This window comes from Lithobates pipiens, unplaced genomic scaffold (assembly GCF_037356315.1).
Source record: "Lithobates pipiens isolate NorthernLeopardFrog02 unplaced genomic scaffold, aLitPip1_a1.2 Scaffold_8, whole genome shotgun sequence".
Classification (NCBI taxonomy): Eukaryota; Metazoa; Chordata; class Amphibia; order Anura; family Ranidae; genus Lithobates; species Lithobates pipiens.
The window spans coordinates 383,699,952-383,717,254 of NW_027507903.1; the positions used below are offsets into that span (position 1 = coordinate 383,699,952).

A 17,303-nucleotide genomic window follows, 5' to 3' on the forward strand; every position below is an offset into this window, starting at 1 on the left:
CAGAGGGAGCAGAGGATGAGACATCTCCGGGAGGCCTTGCAGAAAGGTCTGTGCAACACGTTCCCAGAGACTGGGAGGTTACAAACTCCTGGTCCTGGACAACGTGTTGCTGAGGCATCGGTCAGAAGGAGCTGTGGAGAAGGTGGCCGTCTGACTGATGCTTTCAGACAATTTTTTAGTCCGCAGCCCCAAGGTATGATCGGTTCCAGCAACCATCGCCAGCGTCTGATTTACATGGTGCAGGAATACCTAGGGGCAAGGTCAGACTTGGACACCTTTTCCACCGAAAATCCTCTGGCTTACTGGGTCTTGAGGATGGATCACTGGCCAGAGCTTGCACAGTATGCAATTGAGCTACTGGCCTGTCCTGCATCCAGCGTTTTTTCGGAACGCACCTTCAGTGCTGCTGGTGGCTTTGTTACCGATCACAGGGTGCGGCTGTCTACCAAATCAGTTTGCCTGACTGACCTTCATCAAGATGAATCAGTCTTGGATCACCCACAGCTACCAAGCACCTGAAGCTGATGTAACCAAATAATTTTTTTTTGAAATATCACATCCCTTCAAGGCTGCCTATGCTGATGCTGAGTGACTGTCCTGTTATGTTGATTGTCTATCCTCTTCCTCCTCCGATGATATGTTGTTCTGTTTCTGGGTGATGCCATCAGCCCAATTTTTCTGCCCCTCTTTAACAGGGGCGTTTAAGTACAATTTTTGATGCAATGCTTTGCAGCAGGGCTAATTCCTGCAATAAAACTAGAGTATATGGGAGAGGTTGCAGTGTCGTGGCCCCAGCACCAGTGCCTAAGGCCCAATTTTTCTGCCCCTGTTTAACAGGGGCGTTTAATTACAGTTTTTGATGCAATGCTTTGCAGCAGGGCTAATTCCTGCAATAAAACTAGAGTATATGGGAGAGGTTGCAGTGTCGTGGCACCAGCACCAGTGCCAGTGCCTAAGGCCCAATTTTTCTGCCCCTGTTTAACAGGGACATGTAATTACAATTCTTGATATAATATTTCACAGGAGGGCCCGTTCCTGTGCCCACCCAGAGTAACTCTGAGGACTTATAGTGTTGTGGCACCAGCACCACAACCACCAAAGGTAAATTTTTCTACCACTGTTCAACAATGGTATGTAATTACAATTCTTGATATAATCGTTCACAGCAGGGCGCTCCAGCGCTCACCAAGAGTCACTTTGAGGGCTTACAATGTTGTGGCAAAACCAACACCTTGTTCCGCCATTTCTGCAGAGCATATAGGGCAGGCCCCTACTTTCAAACATCCAACTTACAAACATCTCCTACTTGCAAACAGAAGGAGACAACAGCAAGTGAGATGAAAAAAGATGGACGACAAAACAAATCATACAGGGGTGATAACCCTTCCCTATGTTTTCCAAAAAGCTTAAAATGTTTTTTTTTGACTGGAGCTACACTTTAAAAATGTACCAGTTGAAAATTACAAACAGATTCAACTTAACACAACAAACCTACACAGTCCCTGTCTTGTTTGCACCGCCTGTATACTGCTGTTCTGAGTATATAGGGCCTGGGGGCCACACGCATTTCCTTTTTTTAATATGGGTACGGGGTTCCCCTTAATATGCGTACAAGACCCAAAGGGGCTGGTAATGAGCAGGGAGGGATACCCATGCCATTTTTCTTAATGATTTTCAACCATATTGCAGGAACCAGATATAACATTAAAACCGCAAGCAGCTTTAAATGACGTTATTTCCGTTAAATGTCATTTTGTGCAGGGACTGTTCTAAACACGGGAAACACGTGGCACTTCACAGGCATACTACAGACACCCCCCAGGCACCATATTTAAAGGAATATTTCACTTTTTTTCCACTTTAATCGTCATTAAAATCAGTGCTCCCGCCAAAACGGCCGTTTTTAAAACATTTTTTCTTGCATTGACCCATGTCCCCTGGGGCAGGAGCCAGGTCCCCAAACCCTTTTTAGGACAGTATCTTGCATATTAGCCGTTAAAATGAGCACTTTTAATTTCGAACGTTTAAGTCCCATAGACTTCAATGGGGTTCTAACGTTCGTACGAATTTGGGGTCCGTTCGAAAGTTCTGGTGCGAACCGAACCGGAGGGTGTTCGGCTCATCCCTATTCCTTAATATATAGGGATTTGTCATTAGGAAATAACAATTCGTAGGAGTGGTGAAGTTGGGTTAATTCTATAACTTCTGTCACAGTAGGAAGAGAGTCAGTTTTCCATTTTCTAGTTATAGATAGTCTTGCAGCTAAAAGTATATGTGTTACTACTTTACGATATTGTTTGGGAATCGTATGTAAATTCATATTCAGAATGGCTAGTTCTGGTGAAAGTTGAAGGACAATACCTGTTACGGAAGTGAGTAAACAGTAGTTATGCCAGCCAGTAGTTAAGTAAGCTTGGGCAGTCCCACATAATATGAAATAGGGTCCCCAATTGGGTACAATTTCTCCAGCAATTAGGTGACGAGTTCCCCTTGAATTTTTCTAGGATATGTGGAGTCAGGTATTGTCTTTGAACATTTTTTTGTGCCAATTCCCATAGTGTAACACATGCAGTGGCCCTATATATGCTTCGTAGGGAAGCCATCTATTGTTTAATTGAAAAGTCTTGCCCCAAATCTTGTTCCCATTTAAGGAAGGAAGATAGTTTGCTGGGTATGTTTTTTGCCCCTAGAATTGGGTATATTGTAGCTACTCCTTTCTGTGAGGTGGCATGGTTATTGAGGAAAGACCATATTTTAACCGGGATTGAAGCTCTGAGTTGTGGATTGTGTAGCAGACACTTTTCTATTTGAATATATGTAGATCGCTCAGAATTCGGAAGCTGTAATTCATTACTTAACTGAGAAAAAGACTTTAATGAGCCCTGTTGGAAGAAGGAACCAAGTTTGATATCCCGACCAAAATTCCAGTCGTGTATTTGTACGCCAGGAATTAATGTTGGTATGATTGTTAGAGGAGGGTTTAACAACGTGATTGGAGTTTTATCCCATTTGTATGTGATGATTCTCTGCCAAGAGTGTAGCGTCGCTTTCACCGTTGGTGGGTATTGAGCTGTAATTGTGGACTTAATTTTCCTACTAAGTAACCAGAATTGCATATTAGGCTGTCGTGTGATGTCTTTCTCAATTTGTCCCCATAAAGTTTTAGGAGTAGGCAAGAACCATTCTTGCAATTGGGTCAAAAGAGTTACGTCATAATAATCCTGTAGATCAGGTACGGTCGCACCACCTATATTTCTATGTTTAATTAGTATATGGTATGCGCAACGGGATTTTTTGCCATTCCATAGATATTTTCCCAAACTGCTTTGTAAGGATTTAAAGTAGTATTTAGGGATACATATTGGAAGGGACCTGAGTTGATATAATAATTTTGGTAAGGTCATCATTTTGAAAGCTGCCAGGCGACCAGCCCATGTAAATTCGAATTTACTAAGTGTTAGACCATCTTACATTTCAATTGTAAGCTATAATTAAGCCTCTAGTCTGGTTGCTAGGTTGTTCTGAAGTAGAAGGCTGAGGGACTGGGTCAATCTCAGTTTGTGCTGGACTGGCGGAAGAGTGCTCATTCCTCTGAGAAGGCCGGGCTAGATCTGATTCAGTCTCTCTTCCAACTGCTTCCAGGGCAACATGGCAGGCAGTCCAAATGTTTGGTTATGGCTTATGAAGCGAATGGCAGATCCTATTCTAACTGTTCATCCTTTCTTCCTGGGAATTCGGTGTTTTGATCTTAGAATGGTTCTTAGCTTTTCTTGGTTAGAGTATGAGGGCACCATACTACAGCCAACAAACTTTGGCCAGGCCAAAATCAACGTGCCCTATTCTTGGTTCAGACTTTAGGGACTGGGTCAAGATGTCTTCTCCCCATAGGGGAAAAGGTATGACACATGCCATTCCCACACAAATAGGTTTAAACGTCCATAATTTAAACCATATGAAAGTTTTCAATGAAAACTATTCATTAATGTCCATGTATAGTGTAGCAAGTAGCAAGCAAAAACAGAGTAGGGTTCAGGCACAATGCACATAGATATCACTTGCTGCCCATTTGCTAGAGCAGGATTTAGACAGCACCCCCTCCCAAGCCCACTGTAGCATTGTTTGTATATAATGCTGTTAACTACCCATTTGCTGCTCATTAGTATGCCCACCTTGGAGCAGTGTAGAATGCATTGCCAGTGATTTCCCCTTGCGCATATGCTCTGTGGTCCCAACAGAGCAGATTTCATAGGCAATGTAAATAGTAAATGGCTGCTCTACTAGAGCCGGTGCCACATCACCAGGTGGCACCAGGAATACCAGGTGCCGCAGGCTTTTTTTAATGTGTAGTCGGCGTCGAAGACCTGTTTTATTTTTCTGCTTGTTTGCCGAGGTGACCATCTTGGCATTTGTCAAGAGGGTTGAGATTGGCCAGCAAGATTGCCTATGGCCACATCACCCTGAATGCACACAATCTTGTCTGATCTCGGATGCTAAGCAGGGTTGGGTCTGGTTAGTACCTGGGTGGGAGACCGCTTGGGAGTACAAGGTGCCGTAGGCTTTTTATAATATGTTGTTGGCGTCGACGACCTGTTTTATTTTTTTGCTTGTTTGCCGAGGTGACCATCTTGGGGTTTGTCAAGAGGGGTGAGAGTGGCCAACAAAATTTCCTACAGCCACATCACCCTGACGGTTTTCAGATCCACAAGCTTGTCCTCCGGCAACCTGCATTCCATCGCTTCAGAATCCAACACAATACCCAGAAAGGTGATGACCTTCCTGGGCCCTTCCGTCTTGTCGGGTGCCAACGGGATGCCGAACCGTTCCGCTACGTGTTCCAGCGTCGCCAGCAACACCCTGCACACTCTGGAATCCGGCGGACCCACGCAGAGAAAGTCATCCAAATAATGGATAACAGAGTTCAGCCCTGCGACATCCCGCACCACCCATTCCACAAATGAGCTAAATGTTTCAAACACCACGCATGAAATGGAGCACCCCATGGGGAGGCAACGGTCAACATAAAACATGTTGTCCCAATGACACCCCAACAACCGAAAACTTTCGGGATGGACGGGGAGCAACCGAAAAGCCGACTCAATGTCTGTTTTCGCCATCAGTGCCCCCCGCCCATATCGGTGGACCCATCTCACCGCCGCATCAAAGGACGTGTAGCTAACTGTACACTCCTCAGGATCAATGGCATCATTGACCGACCCCCCTTTCGGAAAAGACAAGTGGTGAATTAGCCGAAATTTCTGCGGTTCCTTCTTTGGAACCACCCCCAAAGGAGAAACCACAAGATCAGGGAAAGGTGCCACCAGAAAAGGGCCTCCCATCCGTCCCAACTCTACCTCCTTACGCAGCTTCATAGAAACCACGTCAGGATGCAGCAAGGCCGACTTCAGGTTCCGCGGTACCTCTAACCTACCCGGTATCCGAAACCCCTCTGTGAAACCCTCCTCCAAGAGGCGTGCTGCCTTCCTATCCGGATACCTACTGAGAAACGGTCGCATCCTTTCCACCATCACTGGCGTCCTCCCTCTTTTGCGCAGCATCTCCAGATCTGTTCCTGCCCTGTTTAAAACAGCGTGACAACGGGTGCGTTCCCCCGCAGCCGGAACACTCGTGCTTGTACCGACAGGATCCGCCGAACTTACAGGATCCCTCGTTGAACTGCCAACACGTTCCATTCTTTCTACTGGCCGATTGTCCGGGAGCGGAAGATCCACTGGCCCCCCCCCTGAAAAAACTGGCCCAGTGCCCTCGCCGACGTCATCGGGCGCATCCACAGACTAATGTCCTTGTGGTCCCATCTCAGCGACGGCCGCACCGCTCTCCGCTGGCAAAACTGTTCATCGTATCTCAGCCACGCGGTTCCCCCGTACACTCGGTAAGCTTCCCCAACCGAGTCCATTTAACAGAAAAGAGCCGAGCAATGCTCAGCGTTCTTTTCACCAATCACACTCGCCATGATGGCGAATGCCTGCAGCCAATTCGCAAAGGTCCTCTGTATCAGTCTGTACCGCCGCTTCAACTCGTCGTCTTTTTTAGTATCATCCGGCTTGACCCTGTCCAGGTTGAACTTCTCTAGTGGTAGTAGTGAAAATATCTCCACATACTCACCCTTCCATATTTTCTCCCGTACCTCTGGCTTCAAATGAGCCCCCAACGGCCCTTCAAAGCAGACATACACCTCGCATTTCGAAGAGTCCGCCAAACGCACAATGTCTTGTCTAGTAGAGGACCCGCTCCCGCTCGATGCCTTAATGGGCACTGGCGGCTCCTGCCCCGCGGGCCCAGCCACTGCCGGGACCACCACTTCCGTGCCTTTTGCGACACCCCCGGACACCCCGCCAGAAGGGACCCACGCCGCCGCCGGGCCAGCAGCTGGCCCTCTTCTGGTGCTCAAACCTGCCCACCAGCTCCTTGATCCCAGCCAGAAAACCCAACAGCCCACTCTCTGCCCTGACAGCCCCACCTGTCCTCAAACCCCCCTGCTCCACCACCTCCTGTGTACCCGCACTCACAGCACCACCGGCACCCGCCGAAACAATCCCCCCACCAATAGGTAAACTTAAAGGGTACTCACCGGGCTGCACAGGAGCGATCCCACCAGCCGATCTCTCGGACACCCTAGCAGGGATTGGACTTCTCGGAACCTCCTCCTCCGACCTGGACACCTTACCCTCCGACCTGTGACCGGACATCAGCGCATCCTATCCAGGCAGCCCACCAGGGGACACGGCCCTGGCTGCCGAGGGTAAAACAGCCGACCTGGCCTGCCGCCGTGCTGCGTACCCGCCAGTGGATTTTTGCGTTGCCTTTGTAGGGCCGGTGCGGACCACCTCAGCCCCGTCCGAACGACCACCAATCGCCGACGCCAGTCTCCGTCCCTTCTCACCCGACCTGGCGATGCTAGCCCTGGGGGGGGGTGGACTCACCCCCGTAGCCTGAGATCTCCCCCGCTGAGGTCCTAACCCTGCGTGTTCCATGCTGGGTGGGGGGGCTGCATCCACTCCTACTGCTCTCCTATGGGGCCCAGAGGCTCCAGTAGATCCCCCTTCCGGCCTGCTCCTCTGTCCCAGCCTCCTTGGGGATGGGCTCCTCAGTCTCCCCCCTCCAGTCCTGGTGGCTCTCTTCGCCGGGGGCCCGATGGAGCCCTCCCCGGACTGCTGGCATCAGCCCTCCCTCTCCTGGGGGGTTCAGGTGAAAACCTGGATGGGGGCCGTGACCTCCGTGGCCGTTTATTGTTTTAAAATGCCTAGCTTGTCAATATTACAATTGAGTGCATTGTGTTTTAAAGGTTGTTAATGCAATAATTGAGGCCTAAAGCCCCATATCATCCTCCTTGTGTTTTTTAATGTTACCAATATCTCGTTGCAGATGACCGGAATGAGCACAAGATGTATGTGTGAAATGCGTCCACATGACCATAGTTTGGTGTCTTTGGTGTTATCTTTGTGAAACAATATAAAAGGCAATCGGAAGTTGTGGATCTGCAGTCATTTCTTTCTTCCTTCTGAATGCAATGATCTGGCTTTGTTCAGGTCTCAGCTTGGCGGGCGGACGTGCCGACTGGTGGCTCAGGTCTACCAGTGGGACAGGAAGAGCGGCTGGAGGGGGGGTTGGACGTCCCCTCTCGAACGGCTTTTAGCCGCGTTCTAAAAAAAAAAAAAAAGTAACACCTTCAAGCCACGAACGCAAATTTGCATACAGTAAGAGCGACGTCGTGCCCAAATATTGTCCTTTTCCTTTATTTTTTCCCCACAAATAAAACTTTCCTGGTGCCACCATGGCAGCATACCTGTGATAGCTCCGCCCCGGAGTCCTCCCCTCAGGATAGTTAATAGCTTATAAAAATGACAACATCTCATTTTTTTCCTCATACCTAACGGATAGTGTTTGGACGTATCTTACCTCTGCCCTGGGCAGTTTTCCGTCTGGGTTCTGGCCTCTCCCACATGCAGTCCCCGACATCCACAGACCGCCCCCCCCCCCCCACATCCACAGACCGCCCCCTCACATCCTGCACAGACCTGCCCCCACATACTCCACAGGCCGGCCCCCACATCTCCAGACTGGCTCCCGACATACCACTGGCCCCCAACATACCACTGGCCCCCAACATCCACAGACCGGCCCCCGACATCCACAGACTGGCCCCCACATCCACAGACTGGCCCCTAACATCCACAGACTGGCCCCCAAAATCCACAGACTGGCCCCCACATTCACAGACTGGCCCCCGACATCCGACTGTCCCCCGCTCTGACATCCACAGTGACAGACTGGCCCCCGACATGCCGCCGTTGCCGTGCGGAGACATTTAACTGTGGCACCGCCCACTGCACTTTACACTGATACACACACACACTGGCAGCGGGGGTGGGTGGCGCCACAGGTGTAGACCAACTTCTGGTCTTCTTAAAAATGGCGGCCGGCGGAGACATTGTCCTCCCATAGACCTCTAGCGGCCGGCGGCAAAAAAATGGGAAATTCAATTTCTTGGGACAAACCGAATTTCCCGGGACATTTCCCGGGACAAAATTAATTCGGGACAAATGTACTAATCCCGGGAATGTCCCGGGAAATTCGGGACAGTTGGCAACTATGATATATATATAATCACCTTATGATTATATACAAACCTTCCTTTCTTAGGTAAGGGTTCGTACCTCATGTTTTTTATTTATTTTTTCGTTTTTTTTGTGTTTATCCCAGACTAAAAGAGTGCCTTGCACTATTACTTTCGTTTCAGCCCTATACACAAGAGAACGTCTAATCAGACATCTGGTCATCACAACGGACGCACACGCCCAAGTTCGGCGCACAGCCGCTCAACTAGCTCTCATCATTCTAAGGAAAGAGCAAGATCCAAAAGGCATCGGTCAGCTAGCCCTCCCAGGCAGGTAAAGAGGGAATGTAGGGCGTGATGTGCACCCCCGATGACAGATAAACTGATCTGTAAAGACTGTTTTCAAGCCTGCACGGATCGCGAAAAGGCAGAGGTGGAACAAGTTACAGAGTTGATCAAAAGAGTGGTTAACCACTTGACCACTGGGCACTTAAACACCCTTAATAACCAGACCAATTTTCAGCTTTCGGGGCTCTCACATTTTGAATGACAATTACTCAGTCATGCAACACTGGACCTATATGAAATTTTTGTCCTTTTTTTCACACAAATAGAGCTTTCTTTTGGTGGTATTTGATCACCGCTCGTTTTTTTTTTTTTTTGTGCTATAAAAGAAAAAATACAGAAAATTCTGTAAAAAAATGAATTTTTCTTTGTTTCTGTTAGAAAATTTAGCAGATTAGTAATTTTTTCTTCATAAATTTTGGCCAAAATTTATACTACTGCATATCTTTGGTAAAAATAAGTACAAATTGGTGGATATTATTTGGTCTTTGTGAAAGTTATAGAGTCCACAAGCTATGGCGCCAATATCTGAAAATTGATCACACCTGAAGTACTGACGGCCTATTTGAATTCTTGAGACCCTAACATGCCAGAAAAGTACAAATACCCCCCAAATGACCCCTTTTTGGAAAGAAGACATTCCAAGGTATTTAGTAAGAGGCATGATGAGTTTTTTTTAAGTTGCCATTTTTTCCCACAATTCTTTGCAAAATCAAGATTTTTTTTATTTTTTATTTTTTCTCACAAAATTGTCATATTATCAGTTTATTTCTCACACACAGCATATGCATACCACACATTATACCCCAAAACACATTCTGCTATTACTCCCGAGTACGGCGATACCACATGTGTGAGACTTTTACACAGTGTGGCCACATACAGAGGCCCAACATGCAGGGAGCTCCATCAGGCGTTCTGGAGCACCCAGGACAATTCTGACATTTCTCTCCTACATGTAAAAATCATCATTTATTTGCTAGAAAATTACAAAGAATCCCAAAACATTATATATGTTTTTTAGCAAACACCCTGGAGAATACAATGGTGGTCGTTGCAACTTTTTATCTCGCACGGTATTTGCGCAGCAATTTTTCAAATGCTTTTTAAAAAAAAAAAAAACAGTTTTGTGCTTTAAAAAAAAACACAGTAAAGTTAGCCCAATTTTTGCATAATGTGAAAGATGAAGTTACGCTGAGTAAATAGATACCTAACATGTCACTCTTCAAAATTGCACACGCTCGCCAAACATCTCTACTTAAAAATCCCCATAGGCGATGATTTAGATTTTTTTTACTGGTTATATGTTTTGAGTTACAGAGGAGGTCTAGGGCCAGAATTATTGCTCTCGTTCTAACGTTCGCAGCGATACCTCACATGTGTGGTTTGAACACCATTTTCATATGTGGGCGGGACTTACGTATGCGTTCGCTTCTGCATGCGAGCACATGGGGACAGGGGCGCTTTAAAAAAAAAAAATTTATTGTTCATTTTACTTTATTTATTTTAGTTTGACTTTTTTTCCCCAAAAATAAATTTTTTGATCACTTTTATTCCTATTACAAGGAATGTAAACATCACTTGTAATAGGAATATGGCATAACAGGTCCTCTTTACAGTGAGATATGAGATATAAGACCCTGCATCTCACCTCTAAGCTGGGAAGCCTGAAAAAAAAAAAAAAAAAAGATTCTGGCTTTGATCGTATTGGCGAGTCGGTAGAAGCACCAGAGGGCGGCGGGAGGGGGGGATATCTATTGGTATCACCGACTATGGCTGGGTATCTCCGAGTATGGCTGGGTATCTCCGAGTATGACTGGGTATCTCCAAGTATGACTGGGTATCTCCAAGTATGACTGGGTATCTCAGAGTATGACTGGATATCTCAGAGTATGGCGTTGCAGAGTATTGCGTTGCAGAGCATTGCAGGGTATTGGCGGTTGTTGCAGAGCATTGCAGAGTGTTGCAGGGAATTGGTGGGTGTTACAGAGCATTTCAGAGTGTTGCAGGGTATTGCAGAGTGTTGTAGGGTATTGCAGAGTGTTGCAGGGTATTGCAGAGTGTTGCAGGGTATTGGTGGGTGTTGCAGAGTGTTGCAGGGTATTGGCGGGTGTTGCAGAGCATTGCAGAGTGTTGCAGGGTATTGGCGGATGTTGCAGAGCATTGCAGAGTGTTGCAGGGTATTGGCGGGTGTTGCAGAGCATTGCAGAGTGGTGCAGGGTGTTGCAGAGCATTGCAGAGTGTTGCAGGGTATTGGCGGGTGTTGCAGGGCATTGGCGGGTGTTGCAGAGCATTGCAGAGTGTTGTTGCAGGGTATTGCAGAGTGCTGTTGCAGGGTATTGCAGCAGAGTATTGCAGCAGAGTATTGCAGAGTAATGGCAGGGTATGATGGGGTTAATTTTCGGTGAGCAGCGATGTGGGCACTGCAGATGCAGCCCACAGCGCTGCTGACACTGATCTCTTCCCCCTCCGCTGTACCGATCGGTAAAGAGAGGGGGAGGGAGGAACGCCGTTATGTTATGTTATGACGCCGGTTTGTTTACAAGTGATCGCTCCGTCATTTGACGGAGCGATCACGTGGTAAACGGCCGCGATGAACGGCCGTTTACCGTGATCCGACGGGTCATATGGACCCGGCAGTCAAGGATGCTCTCGAGTGCGCGCCCCAGGGGGCGCGTAAGAGCGGAATTCTGGGAGGTCGTCATATGACGGCCTCCCAGAGTTAAACAACCGCCCTGTAGCCGTCATTCGACTATGGGCCGGTTTTTAAGTGGTTAAAGACTCATTAGCAGAGCTAATTCATACAACTCCCTCCACGCTTAGGGGTCAAACGTCAGAAATGACTAACCAGGGTCAATCATCCGCGGACCCAGCAGGCACCTCTTCAACCCTGCCTCCCTTATCTGCTGGGGACAGTGCCGAGTCGGAGGATTCCTCAGATGAATCAGAACCCTCGGGGTTTAATTTTTCATTAGTACAACCTTTTGTCTTGGCGGTTAAACAAGCTATCTGCTGGGAAGAGGTGGAAGAGCCTCCTAAAAAGACAAAAACCTTTTTTCCATTTCTGAAAATGAAATAAAAATGTTTCCCTTTTTAGAAGAATTAAAGGATTTAATAGAAGGGGAATGGAAGAGGACGGATAAACGCTTCTCCCTAAATAGACTCCAGAAGTTGTACCCGCTGGCCAAGTCAGATACAGCCTTCCTGGATACACCTCCAGTAGTTGATGCAGCAGTGGTGCGTTTAACCAAGAACATCACCCTACCTATGGAGGATTCGGCCTCCTTTTAAAGATCCTCTGGACAGGCGTATAGATGGATTTGAAAAAAGCCTATCAGTTGGCTGGAGGAGCATGTAGACTGGCTGTGGCTTTAGCCTTGGTGTCTAATGCCATTAAAGTTTGGACAGAAAACATTGAAGTAGTCATCCGAGAAGATGTACCAAAGGACGACATTATAAAAGCCATGGGCAGCCGACGCAGCATCAAAACAAAACTGGTGCAAAATCCCTTTTGATGGGAAGGCACTCTTTGGAGAAAGACTGGAAAAGGCAATCTCGAGAGTGACAGGAGGGAAGTTGGGGCTACTTCCCCAGGATAGAAGGGTGAGGCATTCACACGTGGTATCAACAAAATTCCAAGCTTCCAGGAATAGGAATTTCTCCAACTTTAGACAAGGCAGAGACCCCAAAAAGAATTGGAGGAGTACTCAGGCCACGTTTCTAAAGGCAAATAGAGAAGCCTCTCCAATACGCAGGAGGGGACAAAGTCCTTTTGACAAAAGGCCACTGCAGCCAGGTTGAAGAGGTTTGCGGAGGTAACGGGCAGTCGTTGCGAAGATCCGTGGGTGTGGTCTCTACAGTCCATTTACCAATTTTTGGACCTTCCAAGATGTGCCCCCACAAGACTTGTTAGTTCTAACAAAAAGTCCAACTTCACAGCAGAAAGCGGAAGCTCTGCAGAAATATCTTCACCTTCTTGTAGTACAACAGGCAGTTTTACTGGTCCCTCCCTCCGAGAGATTCATGGGATTCTATTCTCCTCTCTTCCTCATCCCCAAGAAGAGTGGAGAGTGGAGACCAGTGGTGGATCTGAAGACGTTAAATCGTTTCATACAGCTCGACTCGTTCAAGATGGAATCTTTGCAGACGATCATCCAGATGGTCCAACCAGGAGACTGGATGGTATCGGTAGACTCGCAAGATGCTTATTTCCATGTTCCCGTGTTACCAGCGTTCCAAAGATTTTTGAGAGTGGCAATAGGCTCAACACATCTCCAGTTTCAATGCCTGCCTTTTGGCCTATGCACATCACCAAGGATATTCTCAAAAGTTCTAATTTCAGCCCTGGCACCTTCGAGTCTTTCACTTTTTGGATGACATTCTACTGCTAGCGTCCGATCAAGCCCAGCTACGGGACCACAAGGAGATTCTTCTGAGGACTCTGAGAGAGTTTGGATGGTTAGTAAATACAGAGAAGAGCCTCCTAACCCCAACTCAGGTGATGATTTACCTGGGTGCTCTATTCAACACCAAGGCTGGTACAGTGCGCCTCCCTCCCCAGAAGGTGAAGGCGATTGTTCAGAAGATGGTCCACGTCAGATCTCTCTCCCACCTGTCAGCCTCGAATTGCTTGAGTTTAATCGGGACCATGGCGGCTTGCCTTCCAATGTTACCTTGGGCTCATTGGCATCTGAGGACTTTTCAATGGGGCTTCTTGACGCAGTGGAGGAAGAAGTCCCTATGTCAGAGAATATCAATTTCAGCTTCTATGAAGAGAAGTCTCCTCTGGGGGTCAAAGGAAGACCTCATTTCAAAGCCTCGGCTCCTGCAATGCCCTTCCTGGACCATTCTTACCACCGACACAAGTTCAAAAGGGTGGGGAGCACACTGAGATCACCTGGCAGTGCAAGGGAAATGGGACGTCCCTGTGGCGGGGGTAGTCTCCAACGTCTTAGAGCTGCAAGCAGTGTATTTAGCTCTGCTGAGTCTAAAAGAACATCTACGGCAGAAACAAGTGCTAGTGCGGCTAGACAACAGAGCAGCAGTTTCATATATATAATGGCAGGGGTAGGGTTGCCACCTGTCCAGGATTCACCCGGACAGTTCGGGTTTGGAATCATGCGTCCAGGTTTCAGACTGTCTGAAACCCGGACACATTATTTAGACTGGACTATGGTTTCCCAGCAGGGTTTCTGGCTGCAGTTTTCACTGCTGAGAGTGTCTGTTACACTGTCTTTCACACTGCCCAAAGCCACCACTAACAAACCATACCCTCCACCCCCCACCAACACATACAGACGGGAGAAGAGAGAGGGCTTGATCTGCACCTCTTCCCCCCCATCCCTACCCCTCTGTGTCTGCCCACACTCCAATCCCCGGCGCTGTGCCTCAGAAAAGGAAAGTTGAGGCTAGAAATTTGAAGTGCTGCAGCCTCAGATCCATCTGAATGAGAGGTGCAGACTGCCAAGGGGTGAGTGAGCTCACCATCCATCCCTGTCTCTGAATGAAGTCTCCCCTCTTCCCTCTCCTTCCTCAGAGAGAGTACACTAAGTCAAATCAGGGTTCTCAGAGCACCCCTTATATCAGAGTTACCCTTTACACCAGTGTTTCCCCTTACAGAAGAGTCCTCTCTGTACATCAGAGTACTCAGTGTTCCCCCATAAATCAGGGTTCACAGAGCATCCCTTATGTCAGAGTCCCCAGAGTTCAGAGGTAAAAGGGGAACTCTGTGGACTCTGATGTAAAAGAGGACTTTTGTTATTAACTTATATACATATGATTAGAAATGTTATTTAGTAGCAAAATATATGTATAGCTTATACTATAAAAAATAAATTTTTGTGCGCCACAAAATTGTTCGGGTTTGACTTGAAGAAAAGGTGGCAACCCTAGGCAGGGGTGAACGCACAGCATCACATTATTAAAGGAAGTAGAGCCCATTATGTTATGGGCGGAAAGAAATTTGTTGGATTTAAAGGCAGTTTACCTTCCGGGCCGTTTGAATCAGCAGGCGGATCACCTATCACGTTGTTTTCCAGACAGCAACGAGTGGGCAGTGCACCCATCAGACTTCAGTTGGATCATGAGTCTGCAGAAGCCACCAGAAATAGATCTCTTTGCTTCTCCAATGAATGCGAAGCTGCCGAGATTTCCATCCCGTCTGCCTCATCCCCGTGCAGAAGCAGTAGATGCCCTCTTGAATCCGTGGCGATGCAAGACCGCATATGCGTTTCCCCCCAGACCCTTGATCGCAAAGTTTTTAATCAGATTATCGATGGAGCCAGTCAGAGTGATAGCTATTCTGCCGTACTGGCCGAAGAGGCCGTGGTTCCCTTGGGCAGTGAACCTCAGCGTATGCCCTGCCGTTCAAGATCCCAGTGTTCCCGCAGCTTCTCTCACAGGGGAAATTGGTGCACCCAGCTCCTCACAAACTGAATCTACATCTTTGGATCTTGAGCGGCAGAATATCCAGTCATTAGGATTCTCAGTGGGGGTGATTTCTACTCTCCTAAAGGCTAGGAAACCTTCCACGAACTTTATCTATTCTAAAATATGGAATACATTTAAAACATTTGCAGAAAGTAAGCAGTGGGACCCCACCACTCCGTCCACCTCAGTAGTTTTGGAGTTTCTGCAGAATGGTTTAGATCTGCGGCTCAGTTTAACCAGTAGAGACCCGCGCTATAGCCAAATGACGGCTACAGCGAGGACTTCCTTTGCTGGGACGACGTATATTGACGTCGTCCCATGCATGAGCAGCCTGAGGGGCGCACGTGGCACGCTCTGTGATCGGTGAGTCTACAAGACTCGCCTGATCACGGATCCGAGTAAGGGGTAGATCCCGACCCCTTACCACGTGATCAGCTGTCAGCCAATGACAGCTGATCATGTGATACAACGGAGCCGGTAATCGGCTATTTTTCCTCCTCGCGCTGACAGCGCGAGGAGAAAAAAAAGAGCCGATCACTGATGTCCCGATCACAGCCAGCTTACCAGTACCCACCTGCCCCCTGCCAGTGCCACCTCTGTAATAAAAAAAGGGGCCCTCCATCAGTGCCACCCAGCAGTGCCCATAGTGCCACCCAGCAGTGCCCACAGTGCCACACATCAGTGCCCACAGTGCAACCCATCAGTGCCCACAATCTGCCTCAACAACGGTGCTGTACCCCAGTGCCACATATCCATGCCCATCAGTGTCATCTACCAGTGCCCATCAGTGCCGCCCATCAGTGCCAAGCAGTGCCACCTATCAGAGCCACCTATCAGTGCCCATCAGTCCCATCTATCAATGGTACCTATTAGTGCCACCCATCCGTGCCATCTTATCTGTGCCCATCTTTGCCCATCAGTGCCGCCTTATCTGTGCCCATCAGTACTGCCTTATCTGTGCCTATCGGTGCCACTTTATCTGTGCCTATTAGTGTCGCATTAACTATGCCTATCAGTGCCCACCATTGCAGCCTATCAGTGCCCACCAGTGCAGCCTATCAGTGCCCACCAGTGCCGCCTCATCAGTGCACTTCAATGAAGGAGAAAAATGACCTGTTTGCAAAATTTTATAACAAACTATTAAACAGGATTTTTTTTTGCATCTTTTTTTGTTTGTTTAGCAAAAGATAAAACTCCCAGCTGTAATTAAATACCACCAAAAGAAATCTCTATTTGTGGGAAAAAAATGATAACAATTTAATTTGGGTACTGTGTTGTATGACCGCGCAATTGTCATTCAAAGTGCATCAGCGCTGAAAGCTGAAAATTGGTCTGGGCAGGAGGGGGGTTTAAGTGCCCAGTAAGCAAGTGGTTAAAGTGGTGCTCAGGCCAAAATTACACTTTTTAAATAAAAATGCCCCTATAATACACAAGCTTAATGTATTCAGTAAAGTTGGTCTGTAAACTAAGGTCCGTTTTCTTAGGTTATTACAGCATTATGAAAGTTTATAAACTAGCAGCAGACTGTAGCCATCTTAAGTGTGGGCATCTAAAGCCAGACAGTATTTCTTCCTGGATTTCAGCCTCGCAGATCTCGCACATGCTCAATTCTGCACAAGCAGTGTAATAAGGTTCAGGTCAGGTTTCCATGGCAACGGCAGTGTTAGAGGAAGTTGCCACCCATATCTATGCAAACCCCTCCTCCCTCCAGGAACCAGTAAATATACTGCATGTGCATGTACAAGGAATATTATTCAAGAAACACACACTATATATACATCGTGTTCTGTACATATATACACACACATATCTACACTCAGTTGATACTTTTTTCTGTACAGCTTTTCATTTAAAAAGAAAAAAAAATAATTAAAAAAATAATAATCTCAGCAACACAAATTATTTATGCATCTAGACGTATTGAAGACGACTTTATGAAGTTCAAACTGTGCAT

At 47.4% G+C, this 17,303-nt stretch overlaps 1 protein-coding gene and 1 pseudogene across 1 annotated transcript in view; both read left to right on the forward strand.

The window, feature by feature from the left end:
- LOC143962780 (uncharacterized) overlaps positions 1 to 17,303 on the forward strand; it is a 459,151-nt gene that overhangs the window by 107,920 nt on the left and 333,928 nt on the right. The window contains exon 3 of the mRNA XM_077472215.1: positions 8,759 to 8,909. Coding sequence (XP_077328341.1) covers positions 8,759 to 8,909 — 151 coding nt within the window. The remainder of the gene's footprint in view (positions 1 to 8,758; positions 8,910 to 17,303) is intronic.
- Positions 4,440 to 4,558, forward strand: LOC143965249 (5S ribosomal RNA; annotated as a pseudogene).